The sequence below is a fragment of the Sinocyclocheilus grahami genome, unplaced genomic scaffold (genome assembly GCF_001515645.1).
Source record: "Sinocyclocheilus grahami isolate Dianchi unplaced genomic scaffold, SAMN03320097.WGS_v1.1 scaffold208.1, whole genome shotgun sequence".
Lineage (NCBI taxonomy): Eukaryota > Metazoa > Chordata > Actinopteri > Cypriniformes > Cyprinidae > Sinocyclocheilus > Sinocyclocheilus grahami.
The window spans coordinates 879,060-893,479 of NW_015505387.1; the positions used below are offsets into that span (position 1 = coordinate 879,060).

At 35.9% G+C, this 14,420-nt stretch overlaps 1 protein-coding gene across 2 annotated transcripts in view; it reads right to left on the reverse strand.

Annotated features, from left to right (window-relative positions):
- The window catches only part of LOC107595753 (beta-synuclein-like), a 17,024-nt gene extending 6,496 nt beyond the window's left edge, over positions 1–10,528 (reverse strand). Inside the window, exons 1-4 of one of the 2 annotated variants that reach the window (XM_016286247.1) lie at positions 10,372–10,528; positions 9,462–9,589; positions 5,795–5,824; positions 4,557–4,675 (exon numbers count right to left, since the gene is read on the reverse strand). In XM_016286247.1, the coding sequence (XP_016141733.1) occupies positions 4,557–4,675; positions 5,795–5,824; positions 9,462–9,582 (270 nt within the window). In that variant the 5' untranslated portion in view covers positions 9,583–9,589; positions 10,372–10,528. Of the gene's footprint in view, positions 1–4,556; positions 4,676–5,794; positions 5,825–9,461; positions 9,593–10,371 lie in introns of both variants that reach the window. The other variant, XM_016286246.1, reaches the window with a different exon arrangement.
- Between the last annotated feature and the right edge of the window lie 3,892 nt (positions 10,529–14,420).

Below are 14,420 nucleotides of genomic sequence, written 5' to 3' on the forward strand. Positions count from 1 at the left end.
GTTTAGTTAAGGATGGCGTCAATATTGCCATATCAATCTGAGCCGGATTCAGACCCCGAGAATATTGAACAAGAGGATCGCGCAGAACCTTTGCACGGACGGATATTGCAAGACATATTTAAGTGGTAACGTTATTGTTGTTTTTTTGGCTAAATCACGTTTTAGATAGGATGTCAACAACCGCTTAAAAATAACTGCATTTACTATGTACAGATAAGTGCATATGTGTTATTTTTATTGTTATTTAATTCTAACATTATAACATGAATTGCAGTGAAACTGTTATACAGTTGAATTTATTTATACCATAGTCTAGTGTTTCCCAGGCGGCATATATAGGCAAACTCATTCTCTGCCAGCAGGAGGCGCTGTTGGAGTGGTAGAGATCAAGGTTTCCCCGGTAACAGCTGTACACAAAGCAGCGCTCTGCTAAAAAAAACACTGCTTTATCAGACATTGCAAGATTAAATGAAAATGACATTCAATTTTCTGAAGACATTAGTTTCCTTCAGAAATACAGTGATATAAAAACACCTGCACCCAATGTATGGGGAACACTGTAGTCTCATAACTGAAGTGTAAATTCTGCAGATTACATCATTGTCCAGTATTGTACTGTCAGCAATTTATTATAAAAACGTTTTCATAATTGTAACATACATATTGTAACAAAAAGAAAACGTGACGCTACAGCAGCACTTCTTCTTTGTCGTCGTCTTGTCTGATGCACTCAACCAAGCGTTCTAACCATTCGAATTTCCGTAGATGGGAATTATTTTAATGATATTCTAATGAGCCGCTTTGTGATATCACAAAACCCGGAAAACAAACGATGTAGTCCAAACGAGTCGTTCGTTGTAGTTCTTGAAAAGGGATTTAAAAAAAATGAAATATCTCCCTTTGGAGTGGACTTTTTTAGTCCACTCCTTTTTTATGCCCAAACATACACACTGACTAAAATTCAAAAAGTGAAAAAGCATAATATGACCCCTTTAAGTAGAAAGACGGAAATTGTAAATGTCCAGTTTCAGTCAAATTTTTTATGTTAAAAATGTTTTGTCAAGTAACCTAAAATGTCATGTCAAAAACTATTATTGAATCAACATGACTACATACATTACATCAAAAATAATTTTTAAAGGATTAGTTCACTTCCAGAATAAAAATGTCCTGATAATTTACTCACCCCATGTCATCCAAGATGTTCATGTCTTTCTGTATTCAGTCGCAAAGAAATGAAGTTTAAGTTTTTGAAGAAAACATTCCAGGATTTTTCTCCATATAATAGACTTCAGTGGTCCCCAATGGATTGAAGGTTAAAAATGCAGTTTCAATGCAGCTTCAAAGGGCTCTACACGATCCCAACTGAGGAATAAGGGTCTTATTTAGCTAAACGATTGGTCATTTTCTAAAATAAAAAATAAAAAAGTATATACTTTTTAATAGGGATGCAGTGGTACTGGTATCGGTATAGGGCCCGATACTGCGCTCCTGTACTCGTAAAAATGCCCCGATACCAAAAGCCAATACCACACAGCGTGTGAATAGAGCTGTGTCCAGAAAAAGAAACACCAACAACAGTGAGTAGAATGGAGTTATTCGAGATTAAGGATGTCTATGAAGTACATGTAAGTAATTAATATAATGTTAAACATTCAGTATCCACGCCTGTATAGCGGATGTGCTATATACAAGATGTGAGTTGATAAGCAGAGTGCGCGGCGGCACAGATATGCGAGCTTGTCGAGTGAATATCTCACAGACATTAATGGAAAGTTTGTAGTTCGGTCGGATATTTCAAAAGCAAGTAAGTAAAATGCACAAGTTACTAAAGTTATTTGACTGTAAGAGAGTCCGAGAGCACGCACTTCTGTTGTATGATCTTGATTTCTGTTCGCTCCATTAGTGCATGCATTTGGATTAAAACTAAATCTTAAATATAAAACAAACAAAAATTATAGGGGCATTCACTATAAACAACATTTATTTTAAACGTCAAGCATACACAACTTTATTTAAAGCATAAGTGAAACTAGCAGACTGTGTGAAATGCGCTAGGCTAGAAGTGTCTCTCTCATTCTGCACCAATACAAACATGTTTAGCTTGCTTTAAAAGCCAAAGTATATTTTGTTTTTTACTCATACACGAGGTTCCACGTACAGTGCGCGTGACGCAAATTACATCACCAAAATAGTATGCGCGTACTCGTATAATGCATAATGAGTGGTTCCCTGCATTATTTTAGGAAAACGTTTTGTGATTACAGTATTGAGTTGCTGCAATGGAGCAGCTCTAATGCGCCATTAAAATGAACAGTGAAAGTAACAAAAGCTTATACAATACATTTTAACAGGTATAATTAAGTGTGGAAATAACTAAAGGAAATATCTGTTTGCTAAATGAAGCCAACTAACATGATTCATATTATTATTATTTTATTTCTGTACCCAATATTTAAAAAAATTACAAATGCTGTGAAAATCCAAGTATCGGTATCGGCGAGTACCAAAAATGAAAGTATCGTATCGGACTCATTCTGAAAAAAGTGGTATCGGTGCATCCCTACTTTTTAACCACAAATGCTCATCTTGCACTAGCTTGTCTTCACGCATTACGTAATCACGTTGGAAAGGTCACGTCTGATGTAGGCGGAAGTACCGACCCAGTGTTTACAAAGTGAACGTGCAAAGAAAGTCAAAAGCCCTTTACAAAAAAAATACGGTAAAACAACGATGTCGGACAATTTTGAAAAGTTGGAGGAGAAAATGAGATGGAGTTTTTCGCCTTACCCTACCTTTTTGAATCGAAGTACACAGACGAAGAGCTAACATTTCCAGCGTGAATGCGTAATACGTGAAAACGCGCATGCGCAAGCAGAGCTAGAGCAAGATGAGCATCTGTGGTTAAAAAGTCTATAAATTGTGATTTTTTTTTTTATTTTTTAGAAAATGATGCTAATGTTTCACTAGATAAAACCTTTATTACGGCTGGGATCGTGTAGAGCCCTCTGAAGTAGAGACCTGCATGGGACGGATTTTTCAGTCCCCCTCCCGCAAGATTCTGTCCCGCGCCCGCCCGCTCCTGCAGAAATATATCTTATCTGGTCCCGCTCCCGCCTGCGACATTCATGGTTTGTCCTGCTCCCGCCCGCAAAAGCCTGCATAAAAGTAATCTATATAGATTTGTTTTCAGTACATCGAAGAAATTTACATGAAATGGTTCTGTAATATCTCCTAAGCTCCACAACATACCAGCATAAATGCTCCAGATAAAATATTTGTAATTTAGGCTAAGCATCAACATTCACATTCACAAACCACTGTTATTTTTAACAGAAGAGCAAGCATGTGCTGCTGCGTGCATGGTTTGGCATGGCAGAATGCGAGCAGCGCGCTTCCTTTATTATCACTAAAAAAGTGATCTCATAAAGCTCTGTTATAACACATTAAATATATGCACAATGAATCTTTCACAGTGTCTACACTTCGTGTGTTAAAATGAGAGGATTCCTGAGCACGCAATTTCAGCACTGCGGTGAGTAGATTCTAACTTAATCACCTCTGATTGGCCATTGCGTTCTAGAAATCAACAGCTGAGTCTGTGATTGGCTACATTGCGCAACCCTTTAAACACATATAAATAGAAACTATGCCTAGCTTGCTGCATGTCAATCATTTTAATGTTAATATTAGTTGTTCTTTTTGCTTTTGTGCAACAGATAAATAACAATTTATATGTTTTAGACACTTTATGTTTAGATAATTTCTATTTTGCGGGAGTCCCGCGAATCATTTTATTCTCCCGCATCCCGCACACACACGAGTCTCTTCCCGCCCACACCCGCACTCGCCCATCAAGAGTTGTCCCGCGCCGCACCCTGTTACGTTGGGTCCCGCGGTACTCCCGCGGGAGTGCAGGTCTCTACTTTGAAGCTGCACTGAAACTGCATTTTTAACCTTCAACCTGGGGACCATTGAATTCCATTTCATGGAGAAGAATATTGAGATGTTTTCCTCAAAAAACCATTTCTTTTCGACTGAAAAAAGAAAAACATGAACATCTTGGATGACATGGGGGTGAGTAAATTATAGGGAAATTTTTATTCTGGAAGTGAACTACTCCTTTAAGAGTTTGATCAGGTAGAAAGAGCTGCTACCTTAATAAAAATAGCTAAATAAAGGTAACAACACTCTTAAAAATAAAGGTGCTTCACGATGCCATAGAAGAACCTTTTTGTCTAAATGGTTCCATAAAGAACCTTTAACATCTGAAGAACCTTTCTGTTTCACAAAAGTTTCTTTGTTGAGAAAGAAGGTTCTTCAGATTATAAAAAGGTAAGAAACAGATGGTTCTTTAATGAACCTCTGACTGAATGGTTCTTTGTAGAACCAAAAATGGTTCTTCTATGGCATCGCTGTGAAGAACCTTTTAAGCACCTTTATTTTTAAGAGTGAACTACACATTTTTACAATGGACTTTTTGACAGAATGAACATGGAATGGTACATAATAATATGTAATTATAATGATATATAATGTTATTTAAAAGAACATACATTCAAGTCACTGGGGAACTCGTCCTTCTTCACCAGGCCGGTGGCAGCAGCAATGTTTCCAGCTCCAGACATCACAGCTCCTCCCAGCTGAGAGGCCTGCTCCTTTGTCTTCTCAGCCACTGACCAGTGATGAAACACGCCACGTTTTTAAACACAACCCATTTTCAACAGAAACACATCACTCAAAGTCAGAAATTCAATATTTATTTGGCAACATAAGAAAAAAATGGGAAATGATCTGAGGCTATTGTCCTACACTGCGACAATGTCAATGTAACTTATTAAATGTTTTTGCATTTTATTTTATTGAATAGAGGCAGTTTATTTCGATATTATTATGACAGAATCAACTGGCTCACATTAGATTACATCAACATGTTGTATTAAATACTCTCATCAATTTATTTATGATTAAACCTTGTTCATAGAATGCACTACGGTCTATATAATTATATTTTTATGGATTTTTAAAATCCATTAAGAATCACAGATTATTATTATTATTATTATACAAATTTGATTCATGAAATTGGTTGTTGAACATGTTTTATATTAATATAATGTATAATATAACTGCTTAAAATTATTTACAAGAACATACCTATTAGAAGGCATTAATTGGGAATTACTTGTATTAATGTATTATATACAGTATACACAGGCTTCAAGTGATACTGAATTTGGTTATAATTAAGTTAATTTACTTTTTTAGCTATTTTATTATTTTAATATTAATATACTATAAAAGTTTTTGTTAAAATTATGAATTAGCTTTTTTTTTATATATTTTCTGTTTCATTTTAAATTTAGTTAAAGTAATTTTGTAGTGTATTTGTTTTAAATTTGCCCATGTAGTTCTTAACGGTTTTTAATACAGTTTAATTTTTTGTTATTTTAGTACTTAAAGTTAAACTAAAATTAGAAATGATGCCTTGGCAACTAGCTGAACTAAAATAAGTTTAAGATTTTTTTATATTTTTCCTTTTATGTTTTAGTTAACTATAATAACTCAGGCTTAAGTAAGAGGCCAACAGTTAATCATACTGAAAAACACGGCGACTTTTCTAGTTTTCCATCTGTCCTAGACAAATAACCTTCTGAAATATCACCTAGGCACAGAACTATTTGTCTTGGTTCCACTTACTGGCTGTAAGCCATGCCCTTTGAACACATTAAATGAGACGTATTCATTATTTACAAGACTAAAGACTAAAGAACAGTTTGCAGAATCACCTTACCTGTTGCAACGCTGTCTTTGGTCTTGTTGCCTGCAAGCACACGAAAGAATATTGTAAAATCATTTACACAGCCCATATCAATATGGAAACACACATTAAATTAGCCCTCTGAAGGAACTGCAATTAGGCTGAAAGTAGGTACATGATACAGACAGGTAATAAGTAGAAAGACAATGTGAAATACAAGCCTGGAACTCCCAGAGTAGCTTCATTTAAAGGTTCACTGAAAAATCATTAGAGCTAATAGAACCTGTATCTCAGACCTGTCACCTTAACCGCCCTGCTTGAGTGAACTACAGCTCAGATACACTTCCTAGGGAGCGAGTTGCTGCGAGTATACTGTAATGGCAAATAGCACTCTGTGTCTTAGTCTGAGTATGATTCTTACAAGAGAGAGAAGAAGATAAATTACTTTTGAGCAAAAAGATGTTTTAACTAGAGTCGTTCACCCATGACTCATTAGAGCTGATGTGTTTCTTCTACAGCACTTGAGTCATTATAACAAATTTGCTTCTTAAAATGGGAAAGACTTGTTCATGAATGCACAGTGTAACAGATGTATCATTTTAGATAAAAGGACAGATTATAAGTGCTTTATCAGGACTAATTTATCACTAAAGGAAATGTCTATAATTTTACTCGATTTTTCTGAAACGTGGTTGCTACAAGCTTCTAGAAGTTTTTTCCCCCATTATGTTGTTATTGTCGTGTTTGTTCCATATATCATAAAATGGAACAAACACGATAATAACAACATAATAAATAATGTATACATCTATAATAAAATTATAGACATTTCCTTTAGTGATAAATTAGTCCTGATAAAGCATTTCAAACCCATTTTTATATATATAATTTATATTTAGGAATGGGTTTGGAATGCAGAATATACAGTATATACACACATTTAAAAAAAAAAATTAATACTTTTTTTCAGCAAGGGTGCATTAAAGTGATAACAGCAACAGTTGGTAAGAGAAAAGACGATTTACATTGTTAGAAAATATTTATATCTCAAATAATGCTGTTCTTTTTACCTTTCTATTCATCAAAGAACAATGAAAAATGCAGCAGTTTCCACAAAAATATAAATCAGCTGTTTTCATATTTATAATAATTAATGTCATTTGAGCTTCAAAACGGCATATTAGAATGATTTCTGAAAACTTGAACTTACTGAGCCCAGACTTATATAAAACAAATATTATTTGTGCATTCCTATTTGCACAAACAGCAAACGGAAAAATCCACTATTGCATTATTGTTGACTGTTTTATTTAAAACATAATATAAAGTAGTAATATAGTAGTAGTAAAAATAAAACAAAAATGTATGTATGTACGTGTGTGTGTGTGTGTGTGTGTGTATAAATATATATATATATATAAAATTATTATTAAATTTTAGACAAGTAATATCACATCTCTTTCCAGCAAGCCACACAATTTGAGGTATCACGTATGGAGCACAAACCATGTGGGAGCATTATAACCAATAACCAATAACCACTAAATATACCGCAGGGAATATACAGCTCAATATGAGGATGAGAAACCACTCTGAAAATAAATGTGAAATGGACAGGAAATTACAGAAGCATAATAGCAGTGGGACAAAACGAGTCAGTGTGACATTAGCAGCCGCCACTTCCTCTTCAATCTATCCTCAGATGGGTTGGTGGCGCATGTGCGTGAGGGAGTGTGAGATTGTGCAGCTGCTGTCCAAGGTGGAACAAGAACCATCAGCTACCCATCACCCCTCCTCCCTGCACTAACACACACTCCTATAAGGCCGTTCAAGCATGGTGTCCCAGGTCACCGCGGTTATCCGGCAGCAACCGTACAGGACGATCTGCTATGTGCTCGCAAAGAAACCATAGAAGGGCTTGAGATATCTGGGCTAATTGTCTCTCTCTGGGACGCAGATGTGAGGTTTTTATTTGAAGGGATTCTATTATTCATTCATCCCAACATCAAAACTAACAGAGGAGTATGAATGAGTGTTTTCGGCGGACACAAATGTCCTCTCAGTCTCCAATTACAGCAGGTCAACAGACCAGATCAATGTCTCGTCTTACTGATCAAAGCACACAGCAACAAGATGAGCAAGCTAGAATCATTTCAGACATACTTGGACAGACACATTTCCTTTCTTTCAGCATTATATTCTATATAATGAAAGGATTTGGACAGCCACTCTTGTCTGTTTTTAAACTGATAGCTTTTTGTCACGGGCGCTGTGCATATAGAGGTCTATGAGCTCATGGAATTGTGTGACATGTGGCCCGTAAGGCTTTTTTCCAACCTGATAGGAGATCAGAGAGATGCTGGATCAGCTCCAGAAGTCAACCATCTCACACGGTGTTATTTCACTCTCAAATTAGCGTGTACATTAAGAATCCCCTTATAAGATCAGGTTACATGAAATGGATTTTCTCTGTACCGTTTATGTTATACCAGAATCAATGTCAGTCCAGTATCATGAGTGCTTTTAATTTTCCAGATGTAAAATCCATTGATGATTAAAGAGGCATTTCTGGAGGCTGTGTGATAGAGAGTGATGACAACCGCTGAAATTAGTATGCAAACAGGACTGTCACAGCATTTGTTGTTAGAGTAAAATATATTGCTGTAGGTCAAATATGATCATAAGCATTCTCCTGTGAGAAATATTGAAAAGATGAGTGATCTAGTGTGCACAACAAACCACATGGACATGAAAACTGTACAGAGGGGGGGACTGCAATCTTTTGACATTTTATATCAAGATATTATCAATAAAAATATTTTCTTGGTAACATTTTACATTATTACTCATCTTTTTTACCTTCTATAATGCTAGACAGATCACTATTTAATGTACTACATTTGGAAATTATTTCATAAAAAAAAAAAAAACATTCTTAGGACATAGGCTATTTCTAAAAATATTTTGTTCCTATAATTTTATATATTTCTATATTTTTATAGAAAATTGCATAAGTAATAATATCAATATATACTCATTACAGGGCAAACCAGGGGTTTAACATTTGCTTTTAAAAGACTGGCAAGTAACATGAACTTTTATTATATTCAACATCAAGATTTTAGGTAAGAAATTAACATCAGGCAATAAGCAAAAGTGTACATTTTCCCATGTAAATGTTTGATGCTAAGGACCCCAAATATGATAATACGCTTACAATGGAAATCAATATATTTGAAGATTCTAAATATTACAATTAAATTCCAAATTCATTTGTAGAGCCCTTTCCACAAATAAACTGCATTTATAATAATCATAATTCTAAAAATTGTGTCTAATGTTGTTTTAAAACATTCTAAAGGTCCTTAGAGAGCTCAGAGACGTGAACATGTCCAAAAATACCCACAATATACACAAGAAATGTGGCTCTGTATGGCTCTATAAGAAGAAAAAATTAAATACGACGTGGTAGACGTAAGAGGCCTGGAAAACCCCACCCAATATCCCAGCCAATCACAAAATTACACAATAGTGCCTGAACCTATAGCGGTGCTCTGAGAAGCACCAGTGAAACAGATAGCAACCCCCTCCTGGCCCTCAGGCGCTGAGCTTCATGGTCCCTCCCACTCCCACTGAGCTCACGCTTGATTCGTGATATGCATGCATTAAAAAAAAGAGCATTATATGCTCCACGTCTTACCCACAAACATCACGCCTTCCTTGGTCTTCTCTGCAGCCACAGCAACACCTTCCTTGGTTTTCTCTGCAGCCACTGCCATACCTTCTTTAGCTTTAGAAAGCCCCTTCATAAAAACATCCATCTTGACCCTTCTGCATCCAAGAGAGCAAGTTATGTAGCAGGACACAATGAAAAACAGGGTTTGTGTTGCACTGTATGCAAATGTGGGTTCATTTGGAATTGAGAGCAAGTGTGTGTGTGTGTTAATAGCAGGCTGTCAGTCGTACAATAAAGAGTCTAATTTCCCTGAAGATAAAACGCCCATTCAAGCACAAACAATGGGATGAGAACATTCACACCATCGGCTGACGTTATTTTTCAGCTTTAACAGCAGGAGGTGTCCTCGAGATGTTCACAAACTCATTAATTATTACTCAAACGGCTCATTTTATACTGAGCATCTATATGGGTTCCTGGGAGACACATTTTAAGGCTTGTGTACATTCAAATTGCCACATGCATTTTTGGTGATTTTAAAGATGTTATAGAACGAAGGCATTGCTATAATGAAGAGCAATGTGTGTCGACACATTACTGACAGTGTTTCATTTAAACGCAAACGAAGATGAATCTTGCACTTCTCCTTTACAATATGGTGTCACCTCTCCACTGTCCTCACACTGAAGAAGTGCTAGACACGACACGGATCAAATAAAACAATTGCGTGTTTTATCATCAGGTTGCATACAAAATTCAACATGCAATGTTTTAATTGGCACACAAGCACGCGAATACTCGTTTCCATCGATGTGCACGGGTTTTTTGTGTCCTTACGAGCACAGCGTTAGAATTTTCACACGATCTCGGTTCATGCCAATTATAGACAACTGCGTTTCAGCCTCGTAGACGTGTAATGAAAATTAAAACATACCTTTTAAAGCACCTTCTTTGTCCTTATGCTTCAATTGCGTGGTAGACTGAAATATCGTGGAAGGAAATGTTACACTACGATCTTGAGGTGGGCCTTCCTCTGGATGCGCTCAGCCAATGAGGACGAGAGGATGAGACGATCGACGTAGCTCATGGTATTGATCATGGGGTGTCAGATCCCGGCTGTAATGGCCTGTGACACTGAGACTAATGCTGCATCTTTAGCCAATAAAAAAGGTGACTTAAGATCGTCAGGAGATGAGGCACGTGCGCTTAAATTGCACATCTGCTTCATACTGTACTGTCGTATTATTTGATAATTTGCTTCACATAGGGTTTCATATGACACTGAACCAAGCAGCATCTAACTATGTCACAAATAACGCCTCTGCTTCATAGTCCAAACATGTAATCGGAGGTTAAAATATTTATTAACAGTACTGTGCAAAAAAATAAAAAATAAATAAATTAAAAAAAAAATATATATATAATCACTTTATAATGTGAATATGTGTGTTTTTCATTATTACAAAATTATCTATCTATCTATCTAGAGAGAAAATGAGTTCATATAGGCAGAATTGTGCAATGTTGAGAAACTACAAACATATGTCTTGCCATGACCAAACACAAGTGCAGGGATGAAGTCCATACATATGTTTTTGTGATCTTCTTTTTTCTGGGGCTTAACATCGAACTGAAAGTTAAAATCAAGCTGAATATCTAACCGTCAATTGTATAGTAATGCTGTTAAAGGGAGAGTGTACATTAGGCTTGCTCATGCATATCTTGTTGGGATTTACTGCAGGGTGATGAGTGTCGTGTCCGCTGTCCATCTGGCTGAAGTGGGCGCATCGTGACATCTGCGTCTGAAAGACAATCGAATGACAAATTGATTTTGTCCAAGCGTGTTTAAAGTCTTGTGAAGATCAGTCCCAGCTGGTGATTTGAAACTTTCCATTATCAAATATTCCTTATGTCGAACGATCTGTCTAGGATACATATTTTCGTTTAGGCCTACATATGTTTTGATCAAGTAAAATGAAATTTCACACGATAAAACACATCATGGGGATCGTTGATTTCTTGTAGTATGTAGCTCTCACACCTATGACATCAGCCGTTAAACACAACTCCTGTTTCTATGCTTCTTGTGCCATCTGCTGTTTTATACTAGTATAACATTGTTTAGGTTATTCAGGAGTTTTCGCTAATTCTTTAAGATCGAGTGACGATCAGCAGAAGTAAGAATTTCAGCACCGCGGACAGCGATCTCCGAAATACAATACCTAAACACTGGGCAACAAATGTCTCACGATATTTAACTTTTCATACTTCACAATCAGTAAAGCTGTACTGCGCTTTCATTGATGCAGTCCTTTCAAGGTGGCAAAGCGTTTATTTATTTATTTTTATTTTTTATCTTTTTCCTTTTGGAACCATCAAACGTATACATATTGCATATACTGTATATGGTGGTCCATATCAAAAGTTGCAGTGAGTATCTTGTGTGTCCACGCATCTCATCCTAACAGACTTCACCAGATTTGGCAGATTTGGGGACATGTGGTTGCTAGGATGATCAACTGTCCATAGGCATCTTACTTTACAGACATTGCTGTTTATTGCTCTGGCCACATCTGCAGTCCTCATGCCTCCCTGCAGCAGGACAATGACACGTTCACAGAGGTCAGCAGGAACCCTGGACATCTTTCTTCTGGTGTTTTTTTTTTACAGTCAGTAAAGTCAAGGTCTCTTTATAAGTTATTATAACTACCTATAAAAACCTGCTGCTTAAATTGTTCATGTATTAAGGACTGTTTTTATTCATTGAACAGGCATGGAAAACATTGCTTAAACCCTTTTCAATAAATATCTGTCAAGCTTATTTGGATTGGATTGTACAAAATTATCTTTAAAATACAATAAAAAAATACTTTTTTAATAATAAATACTATACACACACAAGTTTTATATTCATTCATGTTGTTTTTCGGCTTAATTTAATAACAACAGAGCAAAATAATTCTGTGTGTTTTTATATATTATTAAGTTACAGGTAAAACCTTCATAAGCATGTAATTAGTGGCTAAAATATTTATTAACTAACAAAAAATATGAAAACCTTTATAATGTGAACACATATAAATATACAATTTATGCAAGAATATATTGCACATACATACACATATATATATGGCATGGAGGTGATCAGATTGTGGCACTGCTGAGGTGGTATGGAAGCCATTCTAATTTATTGAGATGCACCTGTATATATATATATATATAGGAAACTGTAATGTATTTTTCTTTGAGTAAAATGTTTACAGAACTAGACTCAATCCCACGGAGGCATTATGTTTGAGAATAAACATTTACTTACCGCTCCTGCAATAAACTTGTTGTTCAGAATTTGGAAGATAAGCCCTGAAACTCTCTGATAGAAGTGCAATATCTGAGAACAGGAAATGACAACAGTCACCTATCAGTCTGTGTTATTTGACAAAAGCTGTACTGAAGTCGCTCTCCACAAATGCATTTCAAATAAACTTTGGGCCTTGAAATTTACTTCACTCACTTTTCTATTTTTCGTTTCATAATCTGCTGTTTTGAAGCGCTATTTCTCATTATTTTGACTTTGTGTGGTGCTTGATGTACAGCCTCAGGCTCAAGCTTAAGTACTGATCTCTCAATACATCCAGACTGAGCTTTCATTCTTAATTCTCTGATCTCTTCCTCCTCACAGACCACCACTGAAAACTTCTGGTCTTCTCTTACAGCTTTCAACTGAGAGAGTAACTAGATTTAAGGCTGTGCTCCAAGTCTGTCCAATTTGATTTCTTTAAGGTCCTTTCTATATCCCCAAGATCCCAAACAAATCAGAAGAATACTGGCTTTGTTTTGCTGTATGATCTTGTTTGCGGTCCAGCCTTCAAAGCTGGAAACTTCTTGAGTCAAGGCCAAAAGCAAGAGAAAGCTTTAAAACTGACCATGTCTCAAGTATTACTGTGCTGTTGTTTAAAGGGGTCATATGATGCGATTTAAAATTTTCCTTTCTTGTTGGAGTGTTACAAGCTCTTGGTGCATAAAAAAGATCTGTAAAGTTGCAAAGACTAAAGTCTCAAATCCAAAGAGATATTCTTTATAAAAGTTATGAGTCAGCCACGCCTGTTCTAACACGCCCCCACATGCCTACATCACGATGTGGGAAGATTTGCATAACGCCGCCCAAATGTTCACGCAAAGAAAGAAGGCGTAACTTTTATACTCGCTGTAGTATTGTTGTTGCTGCCACCATGTCGTGAAGGCGCTGTGTGCTTCGTTGTGAAACTACTTTGTTTGGCCTTCCAAAAGAGGACAATATCGCTTCGTCATGCCTGGAGCTGATCCGTGCTGGTTGCTGAGGAAATATCAACTTCGCGCTGTAGATCGCTGGATTTTTTTTGTTTACTTCTCATCTATAGATTAATTCTGTGGTTTTGGGACATGTGAATTACTTTTGTTCCTATTTACCACAGAATTCCGCAACTACACCATTAGCTTGCATATAAAATATACATTTTTTTATGAAAAAATCACCTAAATGATGATCTAAATTTAATTTAAGTTGTTTCTGGATATTGATATAGGTGTTAGGTGTAGAATTCTGCTATCTGTTGGTTAGAGATAAACCTAAAATTATTACAGTTTAGGAAATAAATGGTTTTGACCAGCAGAGGGCCATAGAGAGCCATTAATTTTACTGTGGCCACTGCTCTTATAACAACTCTTGTGATACATTTTGTGGATTTATGTATATATAAATTTTAGAAAAGACATTAAAAATAAATATTCTTTCAGACAGTAAATTTTTTTGTAGTTTTTGATGCATTTTGAAATATCAGTTTTTACAAAATGCCACAGAAATTTGACAGAAAAGGCCACATAAAACACACCTAAAGGACAAGACTTAGAGTCAGAATGTAGTTGCATATTATTGATTTTACGGTATTGAACCAAGTGTAAAAAAACAATAATTAACTTTAGAATGTAGAAGAAATTAAATAAATA